The sequence below is a fragment of the Salmo salar genome, chromosome ssa01 (genome assembly GCF_905237065.1).
Source record: "Salmo salar chromosome ssa01, Ssal_v3.1, whole genome shotgun sequence".
Classification (NCBI taxonomy): domain Eukaryota; kingdom Metazoa; phylum Chordata; class Actinopteri; order Salmoniformes; family Salmonidae; genus Salmo; species Salmo salar.
Genome location: NC_059442.1, coordinates 163,190,468 through 163,203,716, shown reverse-complemented (window position 1 = coordinate 163,203,716; position 13,249 = coordinate 163,190,468). Strand labels below are relative to the sequence as shown.

The following is a 13,249-nucleotide window of genomic DNA, read 5'->3' as shown; positions in this document are numbered from 1 at the left end:
GGTTTGTGTAGTCAGTGTAAATCAAGTAGAATATAAAATCAGGACAGGCCGGAATCCAAACGACCAGCCTGAAATGTTCTCTATTCAGTTCATAGAAATTCAGCCCAACATATGGGACAAGTTGAACTACCCTAGCCGACATGTGAGGGAAAGGTTGACAAAGCACTTTCAGGTATCCTTTTTGTTTGTCTTAATTTGAAGCATTGTTGGAGATAATTACATAAAACATATCCTAGACCAGTGTAGGCTCCTGCTCAGGGGCAACTCAGACATAAAACATATCCTAGACCAGTGTAGACTACTGCTCAGGGGCAACTCAGACATAAAACATATCCTAGACCAGTGTAGGCTACTGCTCAGGGGCAACTCAGACATAAAACATATCCTAGACCAGTGTAGGCTACTGCTCAGGTGCAACTCAGACATAAAACATATCCTAGACCAGTGTAGACTCCTGCTCAGGGGCAACTCAGACATAAAACATATCCTAGACCAGTGTAGACTACTGCTCAGGTGCAACTCAGACATAAAACATATCCTAGACCAGTGTAGACTCCTGCTCAGGGGCAACTCAGACATAAAACATATCCTAGACCAGTGTAGGATACTGCTCAGGGGCAACTCAGACATAAAACATATCATAGACCAGTGTAGGCTACTGCTCAGGGGCAACTCAGACATAAAACATATCCTAGACCAGTGTAGGCTACTGCTCAGGGGCAACTCAGACATAAAACATATCCTAGACCAGTGTAGACTACTGCTCAGGGGCAACTCAGACATAAAACATATCATAGACCAGTGTAGGATACTGCTCAGGGGCAACTCAGACATAAAACATATCCTAGACCAGTGTAGGATACTGCTCAGGTGCAACTCAGACATAAAACATATCCTAGACCAGTGTAGACTACTGCTCAGGGGCAACTCAGACATAAAACATATCCTAGACCAGTGTAGGCTACTGCTCAGGGGCAACTCAGACATAAAACATATCCTAGACCAGTGTAGACTCCTGCTCAGGGGCAACTCAGACATAAAACATATCCTAGACCAGTGTAGACTACTGCTCAGGGGCAACTCAGACATAAAACATATCCTAGACCAGTGTAGACTCCTGCTCAGGGGCAACTCAGACATAAAACATATCCTAGACCAGTGTAGGATACTGCTCAGGGGCCAGGGGCAACTCAGAAATAACAATAGAGCAAATAGATTGTTTTTTCTGTTTGTCTCCTTTTTGTCCTCGTGTTAATTGAATTCTTGTAATTATTATTTTGTAAGGTTGAGGAGAACCCTCTCTGGGTCGCCCCCCCCCCAGCACAATTATGTTTAATAACTTTGTGGTTTGTACATCTGTTGTTTTCCTTTTATGCTATGTACAAATAAATAAATAAATAGATACCTAATGAATACAATACAAAAATAAACACCAGGAAGAGATGCTGTTGTGTTCATCTGCCTCCACTCTCTCTCGTTCTCCAGGGTTCTGGCGGCTTTTGACAGCGGGAGTGGGAGCAGTACCCAGGATGATAAAGAATGAGAATTCCAGAGACGACAGAAGAGAGAGTGTAAGTCCATTTTAGTATCTCTATACTGTTGTGTGTTTTCCCCTCAGTTCATCCATTTCAACTATCATCCTAATGTTGTCCCCCAAACATTCTATGACAATAGCATTTGAAGGCTTGCTAGAATCTAATTGTCTTAAACTTTTGGTGCCAATTCACATTGTAAAACTCAAACAAAGACGTCTGAACTCTTTTGCTTTATTGATCTAATTCCATCCTTATGACCAGATAGAGAAAAGCTCAGTCATCCAACCATAATGGTTCTGGATCTATTCAAAGGTTGCAGACAGCACGGTTCTGTAAGACTACCTATTCATTAATCCATACAAAGCTATTTCACCCCCTCATCTAATGAGTGGAAGAGCTGTTTATTGCACTGAGAGAGAGAGAGAGAGAGAGAGAGAGAGAGAGAGAGAGAGAGAGAGAGAGAGAGAGAGAGAGAGAGTAAAATGGCTGAGGTATGACTCAGAGGCTTGAAGGTCAGAGGTAAACAGACTGCTAAACTCCCGCCAGCATGTTTGTCTCTGATTCTCAAACTCTCCCAGAGCCAACGTGATAGGGGGCGCAAGTGTCACACTCTTAGGCTGCGTTTAGACAGGAAGTCAACATTTTTTCTTCCACTAATTGGTCTTTTGACCAATCACATCAGATCTTTTCACATCAGATCTTTTTCAGAGCTGATCTGATTGGTCAAAAGAAAAAAATATCAGAATCAGGCTGCCTGTGTTAACGCAGCCATAGTCCCCTCACTAGGTCTGTTCCCGTCCAATCCACCGTCGGTCCAGAACTGCATCACCCAGGACGTTGGTGCACTCTCCCGTCAGTGTTTATTTTGAATGCCACTAAATGAGGGCAAAAGGCACCCAGAGCAAAGGCTATGCATATACTTCGAAATGCGACCGCATAAAGTGCTCAGCAATTAAGAGATCCACAAATGTCTTTCTGTCCTGGGGAAAGCAGGGATGGTAGAGAATGGTAGGTCATTCAACGTGTCAAGTTCTGTGGCGAATCTCAAAGTCAAGCATTCTTAGGGAACCACAGGGTCATGTTTGGTGACCCGTTTGCTGGTAATTGCATCGGAAAGTTGATTGCTTTGCAGTGCTTTAATTGCTGGCTTTAAAAAAAAGCTATATTCAATCAAAACCAGTATCAAGGATTAATATGGTGCTGTTAGACTGGTTGCATTGATAGTGTTCTGATTAGTTGATTTACACAATGTTAACATATTCATTTCTAACCCAGACTCTAGTAACTGTGCATAGTGTTGGTTTAGCCAAGCTCTAGGAATGCCTGAATACCAGTTTTGATTGAATATTCTGGATACTGAAGGCCGTTTCCTCACTAGTACTGTTCTAAGCTACTGCCCATTACCTCTTTCCAGACATTGCTGCATGCTGAAATGAAAAGGGCACTGAGTGTATTTTTTTTATATATAAAGCCGAAGGGTAATGCTTCTGACAGTTTTCACACTGTGAGAGCATGTTGCTCAGAGTCCGCCTGTCAATATAATATCCATACCTCCTCTCCCACACCCACCTCGCATTACCTGACCTCACAACAATATCACACTGCCTCCCAGTGTTCTGTGCCACTGATGGACGGCAAGTACACACTCATATGCACACACGCACCAGGTGCTCTGTGATGCTGGAATGTAGGATAGAGGGACGAGGCTACATTGTTTGATTAGATCAGATCAAGGAGATGGAGAATGTAATTAAATGAACTGCAGATTAGACATGAATATCCCTATTGGTTATGATGAAATAAGCAAGGTGAACAGGGTGATGAAAGGGCTTCATGAACATCTTTATGAAAGAAAGCATCTTAACTACCTTCCCATAAGTCTAGTGGTGGGATTTATATACTGTACATGGCTGTGTCGCAATACTTACAAATGTTCGTTTTCTCTTTATACTGTAAATGGCTGTGTCTCAATACTTACAAATGTTCGTTTTCTCTTTATACTGTAAATGGCTGTGTCTCAATACTCACAAATGTTATTGTTTTCTCTTATGTCCTTGATGACTGCTCATAAGTGATGGACTGGATGAATATCCCAAAATATCAAATAATGTGCTCTATAAAGTCTTTATTCTTTACAAGAAAGGGGATGGTGAATCCCTGTAAATATAGTCAATCATCAATGAATGAAAGGCCCTCAGCAAATAGTATGTCTAATGGCATGTCCCATTCCTTATGGGTGAATTTTAACCATGTTGCTTTTACAATAATAATGTAATCTATAACCAGTCAAATGCACTATGATGGCCTATATGATTTTTGTTCAGTGCAACTCAGTGCAACTCCCATACGGACTCTAAAGAGACGAAGGACGAGAGCCATCCGTCCTCCGAAACACGACACTGCCAAGCCGCACTGCTTCTTGACACACTGCTCACTTAACCTGGAAGCCAGCTGCACCAATGTGTCGGAAGGAAACACATACAACTGGCGACCGAAGTCAGCGTACATGCACCCGGCCTGCCACAAGGAGTCGCTAGAGCGCGATGGGACATAGATATCCCGGCCAGCCAAACCCTCCCCTAACCCGGATGACGCTGGGCCGATTGTGCGCCGCCTCATGGGTCACCCGGGTTGGCTGCTAAACAGCCTGGGATCTGTAGTGACGCCTCAAGCACTGCGATGCTTTGCCACTCGGGAGGCCCTGTGTGTGTCAATGTTCAAGTGAGTTTGTCTGTATGTATGTGGGTGTCACTATAGGAACGAGAAACGATGTGTGTGTGAGTCTGTGTATGGGTCAAATCAAATCGACTTTTATTGGTCACATACACATGGTTAGCAGATGTTAATACGAGTGTAGCGAAATGCTTGTGCTTCTAGTTCCGACCATGCAGTAATATCTAACAGGTAATCTAACATTCCACAACAACTACCTAATACGCACAAACCTAAAGGGACGGAATGGAATAAGAAAATGGTGTGTGTGTGTGTGGGGGGGGGGGGGTGCATGTGTCACTGCTGGGGTGATTTGAAGTGTCGATTTGACAGTCAGCTCAATGGGAAGTGTCTGGGAAGGCTGGCGGTACAGACTGTGTAATTGTACGAGACCCAGCGAATCACAGCAGACATCTGCTGAAGTGCCACAAAGCAGGAAGTGTACTGTATACACATTTGCACACACACACCATCTTGGCTGTCCATTATCGTTGATAATGACGACACACACACACACACACACACACACACACAATTAGCAGTGCAACAAATGTTTTTGCAAAATATCCCCTCCAATATATTCTAACACATTCTGACATTTCACCCCCAACTGTAAGAAACAACTTGTACATAGTGAAATACGACAAACAGGCTGCATTTACATTGGTCTTTTGACGAATCAGATCAGCTCTGAAAAAGATTGAAGGTGAAAAGATCTGATGTGATTTGGTCGAAAGGCAAATTAGTTGAGAAAATATCAGAATTGAGCTGCCTGTGTAAATGCAGCCATATAAGTAAGCACCCACCAATGACCCACTTCCAAGCTCCAATAAATATCACCTAGCTGGAAGCGACAATTAGGGAGAGTTAGCTGGCTCTTACTGACGATAAACACACATAGAGGAACAGGTGCATCGTTAGGTTATATGGGCTAGGGTGCATTTGACTGGTTAGAAATGACATGATTATTCCCTCATCATCAAACAATTGCCAACACGATATTGTAATTTAAAATAAGTATTGTTATGAGAACAACAAGGATGCTTAGAACAGAGTGACATCATTGGATTTCTTACACAAGAGATGTTGTTTATCTTATAGCCTGTAGATAATCTGTTGTGTAATATCTTTCAGTGTGTAACAGGCTAGTCATAACGAATTCACTGGCTCCAGACTAATTGCTAAAATCAGTGCGGGCGACCCCAAGGGACGCCTGTGCAAACACATTCTCAAAAGCATGCCATATGTAAACAGTGCATCCTGATAAGGATGTTAATAACAAACCATTTAGTAAATATTTTCTTAACTCTATTTCTTGAACTGCATTGTTGGTGAAGGGCTTGTCAGTCAGCATTTCACAGTCAGCTCTACACCTGTTGTATTCGGCGCATGTGACAATTTTTGTTGTTGATTTGATTTATATTCAAGCATAATCGCTCGTTCTGTAAAAGTGCGAAGGATGTTTCTATAGCCAATAATTGGTTGTTAAATCAATGAGTACACTGTACAATTATGTCAATAGATTGCGTTTGGGAAACAGCGCAATAACGATCCAAGCAATAACACTGGGTCATTACAAAATGGACGCCCCAACAAGAACCACATCTTCCTTTCTTAAAGTATCACCACCATTTGCCCTCACTTGAGGTGAAGCAGTGGAATCACACAAACCAGTTAGGCCGGCCCTTTTCCTCCTCTTTGCAAAGTGACAAGTACAACTGTACAATCAGGGGAAGGGTGATTTAAAAGAATACATCTCTCGAAATGTTATTGTTATATGAGGTGTCACACATTTGGTATGGAGGGCGAAAGGAAGTAAATACTGTTTAGTTCGGAACCCTAGGGAGATGACTAAGCCTTTCACTATGTGTGGCAGTTATGTAGACTGATGATTGAAGCGTTATCATCCAGGGAATTGGTTGATGAATGAGCTGGAAATGACTTTGTTCCCCTCTTAGTCAACTTGACTTTTGATTCATAATTAATGATAGAGGGCATGCATACAGTATCTGGCTAATTAAACAACAACAAAAAAATCTATTCTGACCTACATGATACCTGTTTTGCAGGGAAATTAATTATGTCAAAGATATGAAAAGAAACAAATCATTTCAGAATTAAATGACAGGGTGTATTTAAAAAAAAAAAAAATCTTCATATTTTAACTATTTTTCCCACAGTGCAGGTTTCCTGCTGTACATGTCTGATTGAATCTGTCCCTATGAGTCTCACAGACCTTGTATAGCAAGCAATGCTGCTATATTAGGAGCTTCAAGTGAACGTACCTTGTGTGTTTCTCACGACCTCCATGCAGCGTCTGTAATTGGGAAATGTGTTGCATCCCAAACATGCACATGATCTCATTTGCAGCTGAGACACAAGGCCATTGTTTTTGTTCAGTTTCAATCTACTGAGGGTCAGGGTGAGTTGTGCATCATCACACAGCCCTACCAGGGGAAGGAGATTAACTCACATGAGTATGGCTTCTCGGAGGACATTTTCCTTTTCCATCTTTCAAAATCTATCTGTGTCTCTCAGTCGCATTCCCTTTCAGTAACGGGCTTGTTTTTGCGCAATTGTATTTCTTTCCACTTGTTTCCATGATACTGTGCCTTGCATTGCAAATTACCATTATGAAGAGCCCCCCCCCCCCCAAAAAAGTTCTGTACTATGTAATATTACTTATGGTTTGGAGTTTGAGATTGAGTACTGTTTTTAATTAGGGCGCTTTTTCAGTGACCATGACTAATGTGTTCTCCCTGGCTCCATCACGATTCTATTTGACCCAGGGTTCATTACTATATTTATCCAGCAATGAAACCCAGTGCAGCACTTTGCTGACAGAGAGACCCAACAATTCCATACTTAAAACTGAAATGCCCCCAAGCTCTCTCTACGTATTAAATTAGAAGAGTGAACCTTATTCAGGAATTTAGCAATGCCGTTGGGTCATTCTTCAACTACTGTGGCATTTGAGCATTGCATTTTGATGCATTTTGTAAAAAATAACATTTTTCTAGTTTTTTATTTAATTTAAATGTATTTGGGTACCTCTTTCCATTCTGAATCAACTAAAACGGTAGCTTAATGACTTATTTTGATTTTTTTGACCATTATGATAACATTCATTATGGTACCATCAGTAACACCAAATGATGGTAACACCAATAAGACATTTTAAATAGATCTTCTGAAATGGAATGCACTAATGCTAAAATCTAAGGTCATCAATCAAGTGATATGATTAATCATTTTGTTCACAATGTTAGTTCCCTTCATTTAAATGACTAACACCAAGTGACACTTTGGATTTAGATTCATCAAGTTATCAATGGAATCATCAAACGTATGACATACTAAAAGGGTGTGATTATGCTAATAAGTGTCTTTAATATAGACCCCTCCCCCTGGAGAGAATGCTCAAGGTCCTTGTACATCTTTGTAATCAGTCATTTTCAAGGTGGTAACACCAATGACACACAACTGAGGGATACATATTATACTTTAAAAAAGGTATTTTAATAGCGTTCTTTGTTTTCTATTGATCTATACAATATATTAAATACTTTTGTTCACTGTGTAGCCTACAAAATAATAGATAGATATCTCTAAATCCCCAAAACATGTCACTACACCTCCACACATCACAGAAGTCAAGGGACACCATTTACCACCTTAATTGAAGAATGACCCTGTTCCAATGAGATTTTACCCAGGAGCTCAAGCGAAGCTCCCAGCTTAGAACAGCTAAATCTCCCAAATCATCCATGACAAGTGAACCCCCAAATCTTTAGGCAGAATTGGAACCAGGAGCACTAGGGTTTAAATGTCTGCCATGGAGGTCTAACTTCAGAGAGACATCAACATCATACAGGCGATAAAATACACTCAGAAGAAGTGTGTTGTGTGCTGAAATACTTTTTCTGAAAGGCTTAGTTCTGGTCATGCATCCTTGATTGGCTGAGAGACATTCTAATTTATGTCATGCTAAAATTAAAATAACAGCACAACTACCTCATCACTTTCACTAGCAAAATGTATCAATACTACTCGGCTAGGACTCAGTTAGCGCTTCATACCTATGACCACAGCAAAGCCATGCTAAAACCAACCAGGCTGCATTCAAATTGGCACCATATGCCTTTTGACGTAGGACACAACATTGGGAGTAGGGTGCCATTTAGGATGCCCATGAATCACACACTTGGTTACATTGTATATAATACATTGGTCACACTGATTATAGTGCTCGCTGTTGGATGTGCATATTCCAAAGTTTAAAAAAACTATTATCAGCCTTCCACTCGATACTCACAACCCTTTCACAAGAAAAGGTTGGTAATTTGGCAGAAAGACACTAATTTCATTAGCGATAGTTATCAGAATTGTCATCTCCAAGGTACTCTAGAAATCCTATTTGAAATAACTTGATGTAGCTGTGCTGTGACTACTGTCTCTGTTCTATGGGAGAGGATCTAAGCTCATATTTCAGACACATATCTACTATATGCGTTTGTTATATATGAACGGAAATTAAAGTCGCCAGAGGTTGTGTATTATAGGACTAATCTCTGGTGGACAGATCTACGTAAACATACAGTTGAAGTCGGAAGTTTACATACACTTAGGTTGGAGTCAATTAAACCCGATTTTCAACCACTCCCCAAATGTTTTGTTAACAAACTATAGTTTTGGCAAGTTGGTTAGGACATCTACTTTGTGCATGACACAAGTAATTTTTCCAACAATTGTTTACAGACAGATAATTTCACTTATAATTAATTCACTGTATCACAATTCCAGTGGGTCAGAAGTTTACATACACTAAGTTGACTGTGCCTTTAAACAGCTTGGAAAATTCCAGAAAATTATGTCATGGCTTTAGAAGCTTCTGATAGGCTAATTAACATAATTTGAGTCAATTGGAGGTGTACCTGTGGATGTATTTCAAGGCCTACCTTCAAACTCAGTGCCTCTTTGCTTGACATCATGGGAAAATCAAAATAAATCAGCCAAGACCTCAGAAAAATAATTGTAGACCTCCACAAGTCTGGTTTATCATTGGGAGCAATTTCCAAACGCCTGAAGGTACCACGTTCATCTGTACAAACAATAGTACGCAAGTATAAACACCATGGGACCACGCAGCCGTCATACCTCTCAGGAAGGAGACTCGTTCTGTCTCCTAAAGATTAACGTACTTTGGTGCGAAAAGTGCAAATCAATCCAAGAACAACAGCAAAGGACCTTGTGAAGATGCTGGAGGAAACAGGTACAAAATAATCTATATCCACAGTAAAACGAGTCCTATATCGACATAACCTGAAAGGCCGCTCAGCAAGGAAAAAGACACTGCTCCAAAACCACCATAAAAATCCAGACTACGGTTTGCAACTGCACATGGGGACAAAGATCGTACTTTTTGGAGAACTGTCCTCTGGTCTGATGAAACAATAATAGAACTGTTTGGCCATAATGACCATTGTTATGTTTGGAGGAAAAAGGGGGAGGCTTGCAAGCCGAAGAACACCATCCCAACCATGAAGCACGGGGGTGGCAGCATCATGTTGCTGCAGGAGGGACTGGTGCACTTCACAAAATAGATGGCATCATGAGGCTGGAAAATTATGTGGATATACTGAAGCAACATCTCAAGACATCAGTCAGGAAGTTAAAGCTTGGTCGCAAATGGGTCTTCCAAATCGACAATGACCCTAAGCATACTTACAAAGTTGTGGCAAAATGGCTTAAGGACAACAAAGTCAAGGTATTGGAGTGGCCATCACAAAGCCCTGACCTCAATCCTATAGAACATTTGTGGGCAGAACTGAAAAAGCGTGTGCGAGCAAGAAGGCCTACAAACCTGACTCAGTTACACCAGCTCTGTCAGGAGGAATGGGCCAAAATTCACCCAACTTATTGTGGGAAGCTTGTGGAAGGCTAACCGAAACGTTAGACCCAAGTTAAACAATTTAAAGGCAATGCCACCAAATACTAATTGAGTGTATGTAAACCTCTGACCCACTGGGAATGTGATGAAAGAAATAAAAGCTGAAATAAATCATTCTCTCTACTGTTATTCTGACATTTCACATTCTTAAACCTGTCTGGGCTAGGGGGCAGTATTTTCATGGCCGGATGAAAAACGTATCCAATTTAAACAGGTTACTACTCTGGCCCAGAAACTAGAATATGCATATTATTAGTAGATTTGGATAGAAAACACTGACGTTTCTAAAACTGTTTGAATGGTGTCTGTGAGTATAACAGAACTCATATGGCAGGCAAAAACCTTAGAAAAATCCAAGCAGGAAGTAAAAAGTCTGATAATTGTAGTTCTTCTTTTGATTCTCTATCGAAGCTACAGTGGCTGTGGGGTGACATTGCACTTCCTAAGGCTTCCATTGGCTGTCTAAAGCCTTCAGAAAGTGGTTTGAGCATTTTCCTGTCACTGGGCAGATAATAGGAGCTCAGTTACTGAGTGGTCTGCCTGGCAACAAAGGGATTGGATATGCGTGGTCACGCGAGCACGCCGTTCCTTCTTTTTCTTCTTGAATGAATATGCTATTGTCCGGTTGGAATATTATCGCAATTTTACATAAAAAATACCATAAAGATTGATTTTAAACAGCGTTTGACATGCTTCTAAGTACGGTAATGGAACATTTTGACTTTTCGTCTCTCGTTCCGCGCTCACGCGTTACGCCTTTGGATAAGTGATCTGTACGCACGAACAAAACGGAGGTATTTGTACATAAATATGGATTATTTGGAACAAAAATAACATTTCTTGTGGAAATAGCAGTCCTGGGAGTGCATTCTGATGAAGATCAGCAAAGGTAAGAGAATATTTCTAATACTAATTCTGAGTTTAGGTTGCCCCGTACTTGGCGGGTGTCTGAATAGCTCACCGTGATGGCTGAGCTATGTACTCAGAATATTGAAAAATGTGCTTTCTCCGTAAAGCTATTTTAAAATCTGACACAGCGGTTGCATCCAGGGGTAGTCTATCTATAATTCTTAAAATAATTGTTATATATTTTGTCAACGTTTATGATGGGAATACATTTGGTGGGAATACATTTTCTGAACATCACGCGCCAATGTAAAATGCAGTTTTTTGATATAAATATGAACTTTATCGAACAAAACACACATGTATTGCGTAACATAATGTCCTAGGAGTGTCATCTGATGAAGATCGTCAAAGGTTAGTGCTTCATTTAGATGTGTTTTGGGTTTTATTGACACATGTCCTTGCTTGGAAAATGGCTGTGTGATTATTTTTGTCTATGTACTCTCCTAACATAATCTAATGTTTTGCTTTCGCTGTAAAGCCTTTTTGAAATCGGACAATGTGGTTAGATTAACGAGAATGGGATGTGTGGGACAACGAGCAAAAGTATTTCCGGTGTTTGGTCTCGATTTCGAGGTGTTAGCATCTTTGGAATTTCAGAAGGGGAAGGGACATTGGCCCGTAACTTGCAAAGAGAGAGGGCGGAGCTCCTCGTTCCGGTTTCGCTCCTCATTCTAGCATCTCTTCATCTTTTCTCTTAACACAAACTTAATTGAGCAGCTGACCAATTACATGAGACTTTAGGTTGAATTTTTACTTGGATGGATATATATCATCACAATAGTGGTCTAAATGTCAATATGGAATTACTTACAAATTAGAGGTACAGAGGTGTAGCCTAGTGTGTATTCAGTATAGTGAACCTGTGAACTTTTTCACTCAAGGCCCCCTTCCAGCATTGGGGGAACACGCCCCATGTCTAATTCTATGGGTACAAGCACTGTTCAAGACACAAACTGTTCAAACCCCTCTTGACGGGGCAGAGAACATTTTTGCAAGTTTAAAGCTTATTTCCTGCAATTCTACACACTTTGTCATCAGGTGCAGAGAAAATGTTGCAGTTTTAACCACATTTTCTTGCAATTCTATACATTTTGCCATATCTAATGTGTATTCATGTGATATCTGAGAGACTCAAATATTACTACAAATTCTATGGGCTAAAGAACCTAGCTAAACATGTTAGCTGACATGGCCTAGTTGATTTTGACGTTTCTGACAAGTTATAAATAGCTTTAAAAAATAGAAAAATGAAGGACACGCCATTGTTAAATATTCCAGCAGTACCTGCTGCATATTAAGGTCTCAAAATAGCCTAGAGCATATCAATGGTAAACGAATAAGCACACAACAAAGGAGGTTGTGTAAGGAAATATATTGTAGAACGTGAGGAAGAGTTGTAATATGAATGTTTTGCTAATGTTGTCAACTTTGCGAATGTGAACTAATCATAAAAACAGGGAGATGTAGCCTATACAACAGTGGATTTTATTACTTCATAACTACCTGCCTTCAGAAAGTATTTTCTTACGTTACGGCCTAAAATGTATTAAATAAAAAAAACATCTTCATAAATCTACACACAATACCCCATAATGACAAAGTGAAAAAGTTTTTTTTGAAACATTTGTAAATATATTAAATAAAAAAATGAAAATATCTTATTTACATAAGTATTTAGACCCTTTGTTATGAGACTTCAAATTGAGCTCAGGTGCATCCTGTTTCCATTGATCATCCTTGATGTTTCTACAACTTCATCGTAGTCCACCTGTGGTAAATTACATTTATTGGAAATTATTTGGAAAGGCACACACTTGTCTATATAAGGTCCCACAGTTGACAAATACAAAAACCAAGCCATGAGGTCGAAGGAATTGTCCATAGAGCGCTGAGACAGAATTGTGTCGAGGCACAGATCTGGGGAATTGTACCAAAATATTTCAGCAGCATTAAAACCTCCCTGGGCAAGGTGGGACGTTTGCGTCCCACCTAGTCAACAGCCAGTGGAATCGCGTGGCGTGAAATACAAATACCTCAAAAATGCTATAACTTCAATTTCTCAAACATATGACTATTTTACACCATTTTAAAGACAAGACTCTCGTTAATCTAACCACATTGTCCGTTTTCAAAAAGGCTTTAC

The 13,249-nt window shown here is 40.3% G+C and overlaps 1 protein-coding gene across 2 annotated transcripts in view; it reads left to right on the top strand.

Moving 5' to 3' along the window:
• The window catches only part of LOC106571288 (cAMP-specific 3',5'-cyclic phosphodiesterase 4D), a 388,079-nt gene that overhangs the window by 36,988 nt on the left and 337,842 nt on the right, over positions 1–13,249 (top strand). For both annotated transcript variants that reach the window (XM_014144187.2, XM_014144196.2), the window contains exon 2: positions 1,486–1,571. In XM_014144187.2, coding sequence (XP_013999662.1) covers positions 1,486–1,571 — 86 coding nt within the window. The remainder of the gene's footprint in view (positions 1–1,485; positions 1,572–13,249) is intronic.